This window comes from Micropterus dolomieu, linkage group LG18 (genome assembly GCF_021292245.1).
Source record: "Micropterus dolomieu isolate WLL.071019.BEF.003 ecotype Adirondacks linkage group LG18, ASM2129224v1, whole genome shotgun sequence".
Taxonomy (NCBI): Eukaryota; Metazoa; Chordata; class Actinopteri; order Centrarchiformes; family Centrarchidae; genus Micropterus; species Micropterus dolomieu.
In genome coordinates, this window is record NC_060167.1 from 3,579,044 (window position 1) to 3,597,290 (window position 18,247).

The following is an 18,247-nucleotide window of genomic DNA, read 5'->3' on the forward strand; positions in this document are numbered from 1 at the left end:
AGGAGACAAGGAGAGGAGTGGAAATAAGGAAAGTTTGGAAATGAGGAGAGAAAACAAGGACAGGAGAGTAAACAAGGAGAGGAGAAGAGACACGTCGAGGGTACAAGACAAGGAGAGACAACGAGAAGAAAGGAGGGAACAAGGAGAGGGGATGGGAGGAGAGGAGAGAAGAGGAAAGAATGAGAAGATAGGAGACAAAGCGAGGAGACGAGGAATATGAGGAAATTAGGAGAGAAAACAAGGACAGGAGAGAATAGAAAACAGAGAGAGGAAAGGAAACGAGGAGAGGAGACCAGAGAAGAGTAAAGGAAGCGAGGAGAGGAGAGAACATGATAATTAACTTCCTACTTAACTACTTTCTGTCTTCCACAGCACCTGTCCAGCAGACACAGTGTACAACAGAGCACCACACAGGTATGTATTAGATACCGCAGTAAAGTCTATGTATTTCATGGGTGTTAAATACTACACTCGTGTACTATACCGAAGTACAGAGATACTGGTATATTTTGTGATACTCTAACTACATTTGTCTGATACACCTAATAACAAGTCAAAACTACAGAGTTAGTGTTACTATACTTTAATAATTCAACTCAAAGACAATCACATGTTGTACTTTTACTATGTTTCTGAGGTGCTTTATATCATTAATACTTCAGTAAACATTTGAATGCACGGTCTGGACATTAATGACAATATTTTAGGGACATGTAGCCCAAAATTAGGTCAGACAGCACAAATAAAATAAAAGTTTTAACACACATGGTGATTTATTCCAACCAATACATAAGGAAATACTCACCAGAAGCCACAACATACGCTGTGGTCTCCTGTTGGCCACAGAGCAGTCAGGGATTTAATGCCTTGCTAAATGGCATCCACATGCTTAGCTTTAAAGGAAGGTAGAGCAATTTAATTTCTTAACCTGGCAATGTTTCTGAAACAATCTGAGACTAAACAATCCAGCAAGTTAACACTTAACAAGGTGATGAGAACTTTTTTGTTTACAGTAACTGTGCTAATGTTCCAGAGTTTATATGCTAATTTATTATTAATATTATATTTCTGTAAAGGCTGCAAGGCCCACATAAATCTATCAATTTTCCAATAATGCTTGTTTCCCTGTGGACTTTCCAGGGTGACGGTACCCGGCAGCGACACGGGGAGCCGTGCAGAGTTCCAGTTCCTCACCACCTACTGGTCAACCTGAAGAGCTTCACCTACAACAGCATAGGAGAAGACACCGACATATTCTTCTCTTTGTACGACCTGAGGGAGGGGAAGACCATCAGGTAGAAATATACACACACTGCTGCAAATCATGTGACTCTAATTTACTCATTTGCTGCTGAAGAGTGATCGCTGTGAAGTTCAGATAAACTCAAAATCAAATGCAAACTGGATCCAAAGGCTAAAGGTTTTGTCAAAAAATACCTTAACAAAAAGTGAGTTGAAGTCACACGATAAAATAGTAAATATTATTTGGTATGTATATAATGGTGTAAACATGCCGCTCATTCAGACAGAAGTTTGCGTCTTAGCTTTTAAGTTGATATGGTGAACTTGTTAATCATCCACTTGAAGACATGTTTGTGTCACCTGATGAATGTGGGTCCAGTGTTCGCTCTGTTTTTAGTCTCCACCAGCTCCTGAGCGAAATATCTGGCTCTCTATCTACTAAATGCTCCACTATGTTCAGCAGCTCCTCTCTAACCGTGTCTGTCTGCTGTGGCTGTTTGCTGCTGAGCAGGCCTGTACGGTGGCTTTTTACAGCTTCTTCTCTGGAAGCGACGCTATGAGAGCGCTGAGCGTGAACCAGAACAGTGAGGTTGCAGCCGGACAGATAAAAAATGAGCGATGGGTACAAAGACGCATAAAGACAATTCAGCTGATGATTCTCTGCAGGTTCATCTTTACAGTTTTTTCACGGTTTTATTACATTCCTTGCATTAATATCATATATGGATTACAGGCTCTTTAAGTACAGTCAAAGCATGCATCTTTCCTCTCTCTGCTCTCTACACCCACCCACTCTCTCTCTCTCTCTCTCTCTCCCTCTCACCTGACATATTGCCTTCATAATAAGGAACAAATCGTGGCAAGTGGCCACACAGAGTTGCTGTAAATAATACATGACCCCCCCACCCCCGCCCAACATAATGAATGCACATTAATTATGCATTAGTGGAGCGATCACAACTGGTAGGAATTTCTAATGTCAAATATGAGGTTGATGAAAACTATGTATGAGCTGTGGATCACATCTCATATCATACACCTCACTAGCGCCTGAGGAGACGTCTGAACGACCTCAGACATTACACCCACAGTTTTTTTTTATAGCCTTGTGCACAGTGGTCACACAGGCGTTAGGCACACGTGGTGTCGGCGATGAGTGTTTTATTCAGGTGTAACACTAACATGTTAGCACCATCGCCTGTGCCGTAGCGTAACGCTAAGTCTGTGGAAATTATAGGTGTCAGAGGCTGGTCAGATCACAGAGGTCCTACTGGTGTGCACGTACGATCCACACCTCATAACTACAATGACTTAAGTGTGTGTGTGTGTGTGTGCTTTGGAGGTATGTAGCAAAGTGCAGTTCAGCGCTGGTTCAATGAGAATATTATACACAAATGTTTAGTAGAAAGTAGAAGTAATGCCTTTTTAGTGTGTGTGTATGTGTGATAGAGAAAGAGAGGAAATTGGTCCCTACAGGAAACCGACGGGGGTTTAACAAACAATCCGTTTTTGTTCATTTTATTTCTGTCTTTTCATTGGAAACCGACCAGCGGCTCTGTCCTCTCACACACACACTCACACACTCACACACTCACACACTCACACACACTCACGGCCCGCAAATACGTTTGACCTTGGCGTGTTTTCAGTGTCTAGTCTGACTCAGCATTGGAGTCTAATGACAAGACCTGCTCCTCTGAGACGCTCAGATTGGAGAGGAGAGTGGAGAGGAGGATAGAACAGAGGAGGTGGGGGGAGAGAGGAGGAGAGGAGAGGAACTGGCCGACAGTGACTTTCCAAGAAATCCTCCGGCTGTTGAGATTTTACTCACCCATTGAGACTGTTTGCCCTCAGAGCAGCTCTGCCTCTGAGAGTGATTTATGTTTGTTGTTTGAGTGTGTGTGCTTCATATCTATATATCCCAGTGAGGACTTTAACTTTAATGCACACTAACCCATGGGGACTCGAGTAGAGACGCTTTTTAGGGTTCAGGTTACAGTTAGGCTAAGGTTAGGGATAAGGGTTTGGGATGAAATGAGACGTCCCCACAGCAGTAGATGAACAAACATGCTTTTACATCTGCTGTTGTAAGTCCAGTAAGCACCATAGTCCCTCTGCAGTGGGGGGGCTGGGATCGTTTGGTGACTTCTCTCTGTGCATCCTTCCCCGAAGCCCTCAGTGTGTCTCTGAGTGGACTTTTGAGAGGAAACTGAAACTTCTTGTCTTTTGTCGTCTTGTTGTTTTAAGAACTGTCCTGGTTGTAATTTTGCATCTCTTATTTTTGTCTCATTTCTATGTTTGATTTAGGTTTTCAATGTTGCTTGTTCGACTTTGTTGTAAGCACGTTATGAATCTTTGGACAGCTGCAGTGCTGTAGTAAAACTTTACCAGTCTTTCAGCAGGGTTACAGACTTACCAGCTTCACACTGATGAGACATTTAGACAACTAATTCTTTGTGTCTTTGTTAACATCTGGGCTAAAATGAGGCTGTCCAGAGTTTTAAAGTGGACGCTGTCTTGCTTGTCTAAACCCAGGTAATCACAAGTGGGCCAAAACAAAAACTTAAGATAGTCATTAAGTTTAGTGGGATTTTAAGTTTCTCACTTGGGACATGTAATTAAAGCTAAGCTAATTTTTTTACTAGTTCACAAAAGGCAGTGTTGGGTGTAACGCGTTACTGTAATCAGATTACTTTTGTCTGTAACGCAGTAATGTAACGCATTACTGTTGATAACTTCAGTAATCACATCACACTTACTAATAACAAAATCATTGTGTTACTTGCGAACTGGTTCTTGAACTATTGGCCTAACGGGAGGAGAGAAAAATAAATCAAACGTCCCTTTTCGTGTGTGTTTGCGTAACACTTTTCCGACCTCACTTTTGACTTTAGCGCCATTTCATGAGGACGCAGAAATGGCAGAGCTGCCAAAGACGTCTTTCGAGGGGTGGAGGTATTGTAACAGCGCCTGTGGCGAGGCTCTTTAGCCTGGGCAATCTTGTGCTGACTCCGAGGAGGAACAGGTTGTCTGACAAACGATTTCAGAGACTCCTGCTCTTCAGGTATAACCACTCTTTGATAAGCATGTCCAGTAAGAGGGGAAAAATCTAAATTAAAGCCAGTACATTTCATATGATATGTCTTTCCTTTGAAGTCTCAGAATCAGATGTGTAATCCATCCATATCCTTTGAGTAACTAGCCCAACACTGTTTACCAATAACCTGTAATAAATAAGAAACTACATAAAATATTTGACCTGCATGCTGCGACCCTCAGTTATTTACCTCTTCCTTCCTTAACTTTGTTCTTCTTTTACGAGTAGTAAAGTCTTTTAACACTCCGGTCATGATTGCAGAGCACTCTCTGTGTTCTGTCACTAGCTTCAAAATCTCATCTCCACAAGAGACTCGCACACAATAGGCACAGGAGTCTGTTCTCACTGAATCACTTCCCTTCTTCTTTTCACTATAATGTTCTCATCACAGAAGCATGAATGGTCTCTTTATCTTTTTTTGATCCTTCCCAACAACTTGTTTCTTACATTTTACAGTGATCACAGGAGTCTGGGTGTTCTTGCTCCAGTGAGTGCATGTTCCTCCTCGGTTAACAGAGTCATCTTAACCTAAAGTAACACTGTAAATCTGTGCAAGGTGCAGTGAGAGGACGTTTTTGTGCAGCATCGCCAGCTGTAATGGAGTTCAGTGATGTTTAGCTGTTGAATCAATGTTGCATTGAAATGGCTTCACTGTGCTGAATTAGAATAGAAAATCATTATTATTAACAATACAACATTTTATTTGTATTGCACTTTACACAAATCTCATAGGGCTACAAAGTAAAATCACAAAAGCAAGGTAAAAACACAGATATCAAAGACAGAGTAGTGCAACAACTGGCAAGGTTATTTAAAACTCATATGTCCTGCTAAAAAGAAATGTTTTAAGTCGTTTTTTAAAAATCTTTGTTAAAATTAAACCAGCTTTGTTTTGATGTCGGAAATTTGCATAGCCCGACAACACATACAGTGGGATTTAAAGGTTTCCTGACTGAGGACAAGTTCCCTTAAAAGACTCAAAAAAAGTAAAGTATATCTGGGTGGAGAAGAGAAATGTTTGTCCCCATCACTTTTTAAAAGTATTTGTTTAAATGGTTCCGAAAAATAGCTTGCAACAGGAAATGTTAAATAATAAATGAAAATGCTTTGAGAAATGTTTGTTTGCACAATAAGACAACATGCAATTCAATGTAAATATCTAATAAACGAATGTACATTGTCCAAGACAGAAACTTAAATAAAAAAAACAAGCTGCTGATTTCTGCATAATATTCCATTATATTTTTATATTTTGAATTTTCACCTGCCAGCTGTATTTTGTATTTCCCTTTATATTGATATAGACGTTTTGACCATAAATTGGTGGAGATGTCTGGCTTAATGTCTTAAAGGAGGACCCCCAGACCTCCCAATCATATATCATAGTAGTTAATATTTATTCTAATCTCATCTTGTCTTATTCTCATGAGCCCAAAATTGAGCGTTGTTACATCTCGTGAGGGAAGTGTATCAGTGTACCCCTAATCTTTTCAGCACAAAGTGACGCCCTTGAGCAGAGACGTTTCCCCTGGTCTGGTGCAATAGGAGTAGATCGTACTCCCAGGCGGCGCCCCTACTTTGCCTCACTGTCGGGGCCCGGGGCCGGGATGCTGCTTACTCAAATACAACGTACATTGTCACTTGCAGTGGTGGGGGGGTTGGTGACAGCAGTGTTACAATTCTATTTTAACTTTTTGTTTGTATTATTAGGAATAAATCTTACTTATTACTTATTTTTGTTATTGCTATTGTTATTTTTGTGTTTTCTTCTTCTTTTTTTTATCTCCCTTTCTCTCTCTTGTAGCTCCCCACCAGCCTCTTTGCCTTTCTCTATTATCCATCCACACACAAGATTCAGTGTTTGTTTGTTGATATGTAATTTTGGTGCTGCCGCAGTTATTGTTTTCATGTACCTGTTTTTTTTTCTTTTTTCTCATATCTCGTTCCCTTTGTATCGTCATGTCTGTGTTGTGAATTTTGTCTTGCAAAGAGTAGATCGTAGAAATACAAATGTGGGTTTGGAATGTATGATTATTGGCACAATTCTGAGGTACAATAGGTGAAATTTGAAAGTCAGTGTACGGGGCAGCTTGGACTATTTGCAGTATATGATGGACAATATCAGGGTGAGCAGTGAGGTTGCTGGTTTAATCCCGGTGAAATCAGGTGAAATCTGTGCAGAGAGAGAGATTAAATGTTTCTCGCCTCCTCAAGAACTAAAACTCAGACTGCTGCACGCAGTGGATCTGCTCTGTGGCTGAGAGTGGAAGGATGTGGTTGGTCTGGGCTGCTCCCATGTGTAAATTTTAATTTACAAATTCCTCTGGATAAATTAAGGTTGAAAAGAGCATGGTCATACTGACTGTGTGTGTGTTCTGTGTTTTCCTAAGCTGAGGCCCCTCTGCTGCTGCAGATGTGGTATATTTAGAGAATGGATGGCAGCGTTGTGGAAATGATTGGTTCATATGCATTTCCACAAAGAGTGTGTGTGCATGTTGGTGCACCTCTGTGTACACCATATGTGCACATGACTGAGTGCAGCCATGCATTCACCCATCTACGGTACATCTGTGTGTGTCCATACATACATGCTAGAGTCTGAGTGTGCGTGTGTGGTTATGAACACATTTGTATCAAGCAGAACATTTCCTGATTGCATCCACGCTGTTAATGTTGCCTCCTTCATATCGATGTGGACGTAAAACTGTGTTAATGATTCAACTCTGGTTTTGTGTGTGTGTCTAGGTGAACAGTGAGTGTGTGTACTATGATTTATGTGCATGAGTGTGTGTCGTACATTTGTGCCAAGGGAAGGTTACAAATCACTTTGGATAGCGTGTGTGTGTGTGTGTGTGCGCGCTCATTTTGCTCAGTGAATCACTCTGACTCAATAAAAATGACCAACAGGAAACAGGAGCTATGATTTGAATATGAAAACTCGCTCTTTCTTTGCACCCCACAGTCTCCCACCTACTCGGTCTCACACACACAGTCACACGCTCCTACTGTTTGTGAGAAATACATATTTATTCTCTTTTGTTGTATTTGTTTGGGCCACGGTATCTCTAGGGGATTAGAATAAATTGTTCAGTTGAAAGAAGTTGGACATGGTGCGCGTTGTGGGGATTTGTCGGTCGTCACTGCTGTTGTTTGCAGCAAAACTGTGCAAATATTAGCAATAACCTAAGAGTTGTGTGGGAGTAATACTGAATAATAAAGACTCTATGAGGAGCTTTTTTTCTAATAAGAAACAGCATTTTCCAGGACACATGTGAAATTAAATCCGCACAATATACCGCACACGTGTCACATTACAGCAATCATCGGTGGTGAGCAAGTAAAGCAAATACACCATAAAGAAGCGATAAACATTTTTAAAAGATCATGTTAAAAGATAAATACGTAAATTGAACCAGGCAATAATTTATAAGTACATTCTTAGATGACTGAGTAAATCAGCCATTTATTATTCTGATGGACACAAAACCTCCCTTGGCTCTCAGTCTTGAATGTGAGTGATCTGTTTATCAGGCCTGAGGGTAGAAGTCTGTGATGGCTGTGCAGTGTGTGTGTGTGTGTGAGGAGTGTCTGAGGCTGTGTTCCTTTTTAGTTTAATCCTTCAGGTGTAAATACTGATAAGTTGTTCCTGCTCCATGCAGTCCAATTATTTTAATGCTCATTGTTATGATTTTGTTTAGTGGCCCAAACCATTCTGATATATTGAATGTTATTGAAGATTCTATGAAACATTTGTACAAAGTGATCAGGACTGACTGGTGAACCTGAAGTCTGATTATGCTGAACATTTTCCAAATAAACTTTAACCATCTGTTCTCGAGCAAATCTGATGATTGGCAGGGATGGTGACGTGCGGAGGTTGAGGACCCAAATGCAGGAACGAAGGCTGAGCAGATGCAGTTTGAGAGGTTTATTTAGACAAAAGGCGAGCACACTTTCAGTGAGTGGCAGGAAATCAAAAACAAATCCAAACAAACAAAGTGACCCAATAGAAACAGGTAATCCAAAAGAACTCAAAAGGCAAAATCCAAATAACCACGGAACATTCAGGACACGACACGACACCATCTCAAACTGCACTGACCGGACTCAGACTTAGCGAAACACAGGCAATATAAACACAAGGTTAATGTGAACCACAGGTGAAAAACTGGAGGGACTAATCATGCACACAGACAGGCAGAGAGAAAACAGGGGAAACAGACAGGACCAAACCAAAATGCAGAAACACAAACCAACACTTAGCAGACAAGAAAACTAATAATACAAATAAACTACAACCTTACGGGGAAAAATAATAAAAACACAGAACCAGGAGTAAATGCAAAGACATGAACTAAGACACAGAACTAAAATGCAGGACTAAAAACTAAGATCCGAGACAGGACAGGTACTAAGTGAACTAAACTGAACAAGCAAACGAACAAAAGAATCAACGAGGCTTAACGGAGACACACAAGACAAGGAACAAAACCCCCAATCATTCAGTGAACTTCAAGCAATAAAGTATTCTTTGCTCAACTAAATACATTAAGATGATCTCAATTCTCCAGGTGTGCACTCAATTAAAAATTTTTGAGTCTATCTTGCCTTTTTGTTGCTGCTCTGGCTGATATTCAAGCTAGTGCAGCTGTATCAACTACTGACTCTCATTTTAAATGGCTTTGTCCCTCTGTGTGCAGTACAAAGTAATTCTAATTTCTAATGTATGTTTTCAAAGAGCAGATAAGCTGGCAACAGTTGTACCTGAATGAGAAACAATTTCCCCATATCTCGTGTATTTCAGAATTCTTTCAGAATTAGGACTCCTGTCCTTCTGTGAATTACATTTACATATATTCATTTGGTGGACGCTTTGGACCAAAGCGACATACAAATTAGGTACAATCCAAGCCGCGGTAGATCAAGGAGAAGCCTTAGAGAACAAGTGCCTCAACACTCAGCTCACGTTCCACATGACACAAGTGGAAAAAATGGGATTTGAGAAATAGATAGTAAAGGAGAGAGTGAGCGAGAGAATGCGTTAAGTCAGTAAGTACTCTCAGAAGAGGAAGGTCTTCAAGACAGAAACAGATTCTGCTGACTGAAACGAGTTTAGTAACTCTTTCCACCGACGAGGGAACACGCAATGAGGGAGTTCAGGCAGGTGGGTGCTGTGCTTGTGGCCTCTTCAGGCGAGCGTTATTGACTCAGACTTAATGCGAGCAGCAACAGGGATGGATGTTTCTAAATGCACTACACAGGTTCACTACCAAGCAGCAGCAAGAGAGAGCAAGAGCAGCAGAGTCGTGGTGGTTGTTGGCCTCTAAATAGTGTCTATGTGATTTTTATAAGTGTGTGAGTGAAAGCTCCAGGTTTCCCTCTTATACCATCCAGGTGATCCATGATTCGTTACAACATGAGTGTGTGTTTTTGAGACTGGTCGTCCAACTATTCTGTGTCTGTCACAAACAAGCAGCAACAACTTTCAACAGTCGATGAACAAACATGAACAAATTTAATTTCTGAAAGAGGAAGGAGTAAAATCAATACAGTATCACACTGAAGATGACGAGGAACTCGATGCAAATCGTAGCACAAACCATATCTCCTGCTAAATGAGTCTGCTCTGAGTTTATTTTGGTACAAAATATAGAAGCACTTTAATAAGTACAAGTGGAGCACAACACGGGTCATTTATTCTGTTTTCAGATGCCTCAAAGCCAGGTGGTGTTGTGTGTGTGAAGAGACTGAAAATCAGCAAATGTCAGTGGATTAGTGTGTGCCGCTCCTTCTTTTCAGAGTCACTTATGATTGGGGAAATCTTACGTGTCGAGGCTTAACTGTATTAATGTCAAGCACGCCATTATTGAATAAAAGCATGTTAGCTTAGTCACATTCCCCTCGATAAATACGGGTTAAAGAATAGAGTCGCTGACACCGGCAGACAATATTTTGCTGTTCCCTGAAGCGAAAAGAAGGCTGAGACGCCCCGCTTTAGAGTTTCCTCACTGCCGGTGCTCCAGAGGGAGAAGAGAGAAGGCATGAGAAGAAATCTTAAAGAATTTTATCTCTTTCAGAAATCCCCCGAGGAGATTGAAAAGGCTCCGGGGGTAAATTGCTAGCGGTTAGAGCAGAGTTTTCTTAACCGTGGAGTCGGTGCTGAGAAGCATATGCAGATGAGGTCACAGCGAACAACGATATAATGACATTGGTAGATGGGCTGAACTTTTAATTAAATTGTAATTAAAAATATAAGTCAGAATTCTTGAAAAGAGAATGAAAGGAACGTGTGACACTCAATTTTTACATGACAGCTTCAGCGCTACCTCACTATGATCATTATGAGACATAAAAACTGAATATTGCTGCAGAAAAGATTTAATCACGAGCTCAATCTCCAGACCAGACAGTGCGTCAGAGACCCCGAACACCCTCCGCTTGTTCCTCTTTAAAGTTATCTTAGGTCAAGGGTCAATTCAGGGAATCTCACTCACAGAAATTAAACCTTTTGCTCCAAAGTTAAAGACATTTATTTGTGTCATATTTGTGTTTTTCAGTGAGAAGTTCATGGTAAGACTGAACAAGAATGGAGGACCAAAGAATCCGGAGAAGGTGGACAGGCTGTGTGCACTCTTCACGGTAAAACTCACACACAGACACATAAAATGTAAAACATGTGTTTAAAATGCAGGTGTTTGAGTGGTTAAAGAAGGGGAACTGTGAAGAATGTGAAAGAAAGGATGCATTGCCCCCTATTGCTCTGTTGTAGAATCAGCCTTGAGAGGAAACGGCTTCAGTCATTAATCTTGACATTTGCTGCATATCATCTCCCCCTTTTCCACGTTCTCTTCTCTTGTCTGATGATTCATTACTCAAAGAGTAAGAGAAAGGAAGCTGCAGTGCTGTATTTGAACTTTTCATCATCTTTTCATACATTTTCAGTTCCTGTGTTTTTTGTTTCTCTTGCGCTCTGCAGGACCTGAGCAACAAAGACATGAAGAGGGATCTCTACATCATCTCCCAGGTCATCAGAACAGGTAAGCTATACAGTATGACATACAGGAGTGGGTGGACAAAAAAATCAAAAACGCCTACACGATGTCATACAATCCAGCCCTGAAATAAAATAGAAACGTTGTGAAGTATATATTGTTGAGACTATCAAAGAAGTGTTGAGTCCACGGGTCTTTTCTGAGGCTTAGACTATAATTAATATGTTTTTCAAAGAATGAAACATGTTAAAAGTTCATTCCCAGCTTTGTTTATGTGACAAAATGCATATATACACATACAGTAATATATAGTTTCAGCTTTTTAAATCTTGTTTACTTCCAAGTCAGACACTTGAATGTGAAAGGATCCTTGTCCATGTCCAGTATTTCTCACTATACAACACATCCCACACACACACTTGCAGGTCGTATGCTGCTGAATGACAGTAAGAAGGGCCCTCCGCATGTTCAGTACCGCCGACCGTACGGCTGTGCTGTCCTGGCCATGAGCGACGTGCTGCAGACCATCTCAGAGCTCAAAGAGGAGAAAGACTTTGTCCTGAAAGTCTACACGTAAGTGGCTGCACACGCAGATTGTCAACATTCATGTGACATGTGATGTGAGCGCAATGAGTTTTGTTTTTCCATTAAAGTAATCAGGTGCTACATAAGAGAACTTTATTTATAACCTAGCTACCTTCTGACTTCTGAAAAACATTTTAGCCTAATGGGTTAATGTTCTCAGGCTGATCATCTGCTGATTTAAGCTGATTTTACACAATGCTACACTGAGTAATCACACCAAAATGAATCTTAACGCTGTAGAACCCGACATTAAACAAGAACTCACAGAGAAATGGGTTCATAAAGCCATAGCTTTATTTATTTCGTATGGAGCAGAGCGTTATGTCACAGATATAAGGGTCAGATCTTTAGTTGGTAGGTTTAGGAAAGTGTTACCAAGCACTGTGAATGTAATTACCCTTTTGTCCTCACCTCATAAACAAACTTTTTCCTTTCAGAAAAACATCTTATTATCATAAACTGAACATGCTGGGGCAGAGAGGAAGAGTAGTTTGAAGTGAGACTTGATAAATGAATGTTATAGAGACGGTCAGAGAGGAGAGAATGGGCAGAAGGTTAAAGATAAGCGAGAAGGAGAGATAATTAAGCGGGTGGCATACAGTATCTTCTCATCATTGCCTCCTTCACCACTGACCTTTTCCTTTCTCTCTTCCCTTTTATCTCTTTATTGTTCACCTCATGTAACACTTCACCCTCTTATTTTCACTCTCTCTGGCATCGTGTTATGTAAAGGAGAGAGAGAGAGAGAATGACTTCAGACGGCCACTTCACTGTTTTGTCACAGAATAGTCTCTGCAGTCTCAAAAAGCCTTCAGCATTCTTCTCTGTCTCAAACACACACCAGGGAACCCCCCTTTGGCTGAAACTTCTGAAGCTTTGCCTGCAGGAGCCCCACAGTGCTCACAGTCACAACATGATGTAACTGTGTGTGTGTGTGTGTGTGTGTGTGTGTGTTCAGAGCAGCCTTAGCTGAACTCCTGAGGATGCTTCATGGGTGGTTACACATCGTCTCTGTGTACCCCAGACTTCCTGTTTCTCAAGCTTCCTGTGACGTCGATGTGACTGAAAGTGCTGCTTAATATGTTGCTGACGCCAGACGACAATTCGGCTCTTTATAGTAACAAAAAAAATAATAACAGCCCAACTTCTGTCTGTGTGGAGGTCCAGCTAGTTCTGCTTGACTCCAATAGGGCTCGTATGCTGTTTTAGCTGCAATTCTATAATATAAACTGTTCTATCCAGCAGAGGTCTGAGAGTAAGGGAAGCAACATGTTGCCGATGTAGTCAGGCAAGTTCAGCCATTTATTGTCTAATTAGACACAAATAAACAGTTACAAGCTTTTCTGCAAAGATAACAGATAATCAGCAACAAAGAAAATCAACGTGAGGCAGAGAAGAAAGGGAAGGGCTATATCAGCAAATCAGCAAACAACCTTCCTAGCCTGACAGGTCCCTACCAACTCACTACAGCTGCAGCAGCACTCTGTTGCATTCTCATCTACATGAAGCATCAATCAGCCTTTTGATGTTTACATAATAACAAGTAGGGGGACCGCTCTGACATTTCTTAGGCACTACTTCAGAACATTTTACTGGTAAAAAGACAAGACAGCCGTGTTCTTAAAGGTCCAGTGTGTGATATTTAGGAGGATCTGTTGACAGAAAATGCAATATAATATCCATAACTATGTTTTCAGTGGTGTATAAAGACCTTACATAATGAAGCGTAGCTTCTCCTGCTCGCTTGGAAAGAGAGCGGTGAGCGGTGATTGATGGTGCATTCATGTAGTATCAGAATAATCTTCTTTCTAATCTTTTTTCCTCCTTAAATCTTTATTGCAAAAGAGTAATGAAGTGTTCACGGGACATAAAGAAGCGTACAGAACTTATTACATATACATATTTTGCAAACCTGTAATGTGTAATATGGTTATAACGGTTAGTTTGCTGTCCATATAGAGTGAACTGGATACACTAATAATGTTAATCCAACACATCTTTGTTGTAGCGTCCATGTTGATGCAAACTTAAGTGCTCATTAACACGTACTGAAGTCGGAAGAACGACTTCACAACTCGGGAAATGGGACCATACGAGGAGCACATGAATGCACTGTGAAGCGCTGGTTGCAATTCACAAACCTTACCACTAGATGGCACTAAAAATAACGCACACAACCTTTAACTAAGCCTCTCCAAGGGATTTTCAATATTGTTAGAAACATAAGTCACAAACACATTTCTGATTAGTAAAGTGTTTCATTTTCTTGTTCTTCAGGTGTAACAATGAGAATGAATGGTACCAGATTCACGAGAACATCATCCGCAAGTCCAGCACCAAATACACGGCCCCAAGCACCAACTACGGTAAGAGTGTTTGTGGTTTTATCAGCCTTGTGTGCAGATCTGTGACTGTTTGTGTTTCCTCCCAGGTAACACAACATTAATAATAAATACCTCACTCAACCTTAAAACTGTTTTCTTGCCTTAGGTGTGTCTGCGTCTGGTGTATCTGTTTACTCTCAGTCTCTTCCGCATTTAGTATCTGTAAAAGTCACCTTGTTACTTCTGTTGGAGCACACGGCACACGGATTTGTTGAGTTTAGCAACTCTAGCAGCACTAGTGAGGAGGCACTCACTCAGACACTAATAAAGTTAGTTAGACACACAAATACAGGCTGCATAAAGTCAGCCCCAAAACAAACACAAACCTCCAGGAGCGTCTCATCCAGTTTGGAGAGCAGCACGCACCCTGACTGACACGTTACTTGACATCCGCTGGAAAATTATCTTAATTAGTGTCACTGCAGGGAACTCTCGGCCTCCTGTGCCCTCTTGTTAGAGCCTGTGAACTCCTGTGGCCCCACGAGTTCATGTTTTTGAATGGAGGTTGTAACCGATGTTATTTTCACATTTGGCTCTGAGTTTATTACAGCTCTCATCTTGCGTTTTCAGGTGACAGGAGTTACAGGATATTTTGTTTTAGACAGTTAACGTCCCTCAGGAGAAACCAGACTCATTGTAGTCAAGATGCGCTTAATTGTTTTGTCCCGGTTATGGAAAATAAAGATGAGATCAGGTGAAATTTCACAGCAGCAAATTCCTTCTTTTGTCTTTCTTACCCCTCACCTCTCGATTTCTACTGCTCTCCTCCCTCTCTGTGTTTTATCCTTATCTCTCTCTTCTCCCTCTCTTTGCTTGTCAACCTACTCGTTTCTCTATCTGTCTTCTGTTTCTCTGCCTTCCTCTTCCTCCTCCTCCCTCCATCCCTGCAGGTCTGATCATCTCTCTGCAGCTGCTGAGGGGCGACATGGAGCAGGTCCGCAGAGAGAACCCACTCATTTTTAGCAGGGGGGTGGCAATGACACGCAAACTGGGCTTCCCAGATGTCATCATGCCAGGTGAGTCACGCCACACGGACCAAAAAGATGTCCAACATAACTTACGTTTTTGTTTTTTGTTTTTTTTTAGAGGGACAAGAGTGAACTACTGAATCCATTAATGTTTGTTTGCATCCATTTGGATCTTTCTTTTGACTCTGTATGGACTGGACGTGTTCACATTACTTGTCCTGTCAGAGTATCCGTGCCAGCATGTACAACACGAGGACTCAGCTCATTTTAATTTAGTTGTTTACACCTGTGCTTTTCCTGAAGGTCTTCTGTAAAAAAAAAACAAAAAAAAACAAAAACAAAAGGCATCTGCACCTCAAAACAAATGTGTCCTGTCAGTAAATGTAATTTAATTTGGTAAACCCAGAAGTTGAGTTGCTAACCAATATTTTTAGATTTATAGATTTTAGAGACATAAATTGTAAACTTTAGAACCCAGGAAGCTTTTTGGATAAGCGGTGAAACATGTCTGCATCACAAGTATTTACTATCTTGTTTGTTTGTTTGTTTGTGTCATGTTATTCACTTTGTAAGAGAAGATACCAATTTCTTCAACTAGTGCTCTTTGTGATTATAAGAAAACTCTCTTTGCTTTCAGTTGGGCTGCTGTAGTTGTTGTTTTGTTCAGTCTTTTTGATTAAAACAAAACAAGTACACAGAAATGTAAAGCAAGGAAAAGAATAACAGAAACAAAATAAAGCCAGGGGGAAGGCTACAGGCTGCAGGTTTTTACCAAGAAGGATACATATTTAAACAAAAACACCGACTGTTTATTCACTATAAGAAATAAGAGATGTAAATTATGTTTTCATTAACCAGAGCAGGAAAAAAGTGTTTGCTGTTCTTGTATTTAAATTCTTTCAGTTATGTTTGTGAGAAAATAAATTTGTTTTCCCATTTGGAGGTTCAGTTTCCTGGTCAGATTAATGACCAGTTTGCTGCAAGCTGATTAAGACACTCTGAAACATTTCATCTACCAGAAAGACACACGCGTGTCTCTGTGTGTGTGTGTGTGTGTGTGTGCGCAGGGTCTGAATGAGGCCGTATATCATACTGAAGTACCGGCTGGATTTACATGCAAAGCATCACTCAGTTTAGCGTCTGCGTCCACGGAACATACCGTAGCTATAATTTAAGTTAACAGAACTACACTTTCCAATAGCTGCTCAGTAAAACACGAGCTGTTACAGAGAAACAACTCTTTGTATTTTGTATACAGACTTAGAAAAGGTCAAAATGAGATGGCAGGGTGCTTTAGTTTGTCAGCTTGTTAAACACAAGACGGCTGTTGGTAATTGCAGTAATTAGCACAAAGTCACAGAGGTATTATACTTCTAACAAAAGTGTTAGTTAAATGCAAAAGTAGAAGGATATAAACAAAGCTCAGATTGAACACTCGTCAAACAAACACCCTCTGCTTTTAATTCATTTTAATATCTGCAGCCTCTCCTTCAACATCATCTTACAAAATAAAAAACATGTCAAATATATATAGATTTATTTTTTAATTTCATCATTCATGTCTGGACTGAACAGGGTCTAAATTGTGTTTATCATTAGTGATATATTGCATTTAATACCGGGCTTACAGTTTATAATACCATATAGATACAAGATACAGAACCCTTTCAACAATCTCAATAACCAATGGGATCAACACTCAAACTGCCCTGAGAGAAGGAAACAGCTGCTTTTTCGTAACACCTACACCCGTACCATATGCCTTTTCCCGCCTCTCTCACATACATTAACCATGCACGTCACACACTCCCCTCCCCTCGGGCAGTGATGGAGCGAGTATTTAACTCCCATCTCGATACAATAAGGGTCTCCTCTATAAGGACAAGCTGAAATGATAAATGAATCCGCACACGTTAACACCGGTCATCAGTCTTGTGTATGGCAGAGGTATTCAGCTTTAAATGTGTGTGAGACCCTGTGTGCCCCCAGCTGTGTCTTTAATAGCCAGGTCTTTATCAGGTGTAAGAAGGTATAGGTGACACAGACCAGGCTGCGGGGAAGGCAGCTTGTGTTTGTGTATCTGGACTTTTGTAGTTTAACATTCTCAATACCTGTTTGTGAGGCTTGTTTTTACATTTTGGCGTCATAACATCTCTAAGGTGAAATGCGAAACAAACTGTAAGGTTCTGTTTGTCTGTTTGGGTCCGTTCTGGTCACAGGTGACATCCGTAACGACCTGTACTTGACCCTGGAGCGAGGCGACTTTGAGAGGGGAGGGAAGAGCGTTCAGAAGAACATTGAAGTCACTGTCTATGTGCTCTACGCCGACGGAGAGATCCTCAAGGTAGCTGCCTTACGCCCCTCATGGCATAAAGCTTGACTACACTTCACTGTGTTGCTTTTTGTTGCTTTGTCCACAGTCATTTTTCTTGTGGTCAGTTCTTGAAAAGCCTCAGGAGGCAAAACATTTCACAGCAAACACAGGGAATCATCAGTTAGAAGAAGGAACTTGTCCGGTACATTTAGCTTTGCTGTTGTTTACTATTGCTTTCCACCAATGTACATTTCATAACCTTGTTCCCATTTTGTGACAGTTAGCAACCAAAGTACCTTCTTAGGGCAACAACATCTCGCAGACAGTTCTAATTTCAACCACCAGTGAACCATTTCCACACGTACACAGAACATGATGTGGCCGTCACAGACGCAGACTAGATGATGCATTAAAAGTTCAAATTAGGTGTTGAGCTGATCATGTTCTGCACCCCATTTAAGGGAGTTTCCCCCGATCTTACTGTTTCATTAAAAGCAGCACATAAGCACAGCCACGTGGAGGAGGGTTGTTCACTTCTACTGTCAGCACATTTATGAATACCACATGAAAAATAATTGCTGCTGCAAAGCTAACACGCAGAGGGGGCGAGACGGTCTCAGAGCCAGCACGCCAGCACCCCAGCTCCAGCGATACTCACAGCTCTC

The 18,247-nt window shown here is 41.0% G+C and overlaps 1 protein-coding gene across 1 annotated transcript in view; it reads left to right on the plus strand.

The window, feature by feature from the left end:
• Positions 1–18,247, plus strand: part of LOC123987514 (dedicator of cytokinesis protein 3-like) — an 86,121-nt gene that overhangs the window by 10,487 nt on the left and 57,387 nt on the right. The window contains exons 4-10 of the mRNA XM_046076474.1: positions 1,141–1,295; positions 10,897–10,978; positions 11,316–11,376; positions 11,757–11,904; positions 14,194–14,282; positions 15,191–15,316; positions 17,488–17,612. Coding sequence (XP_045932430.1) covers positions 1,141–1,295; positions 10,897–10,978; positions 11,316–11,376; positions 11,757–11,904; positions 14,194–14,282; positions 15,191–15,316; positions 17,488–17,612 — 786 coding nt within the window. The remainder of the gene's footprint in view (positions 1–1,140; positions 1,296–10,896; positions 10,979–11,315; positions 11,377–11,756; positions 11,905–14,193; positions 14,283–15,190; positions 15,317–17,487; positions 17,613–18,247) is intronic.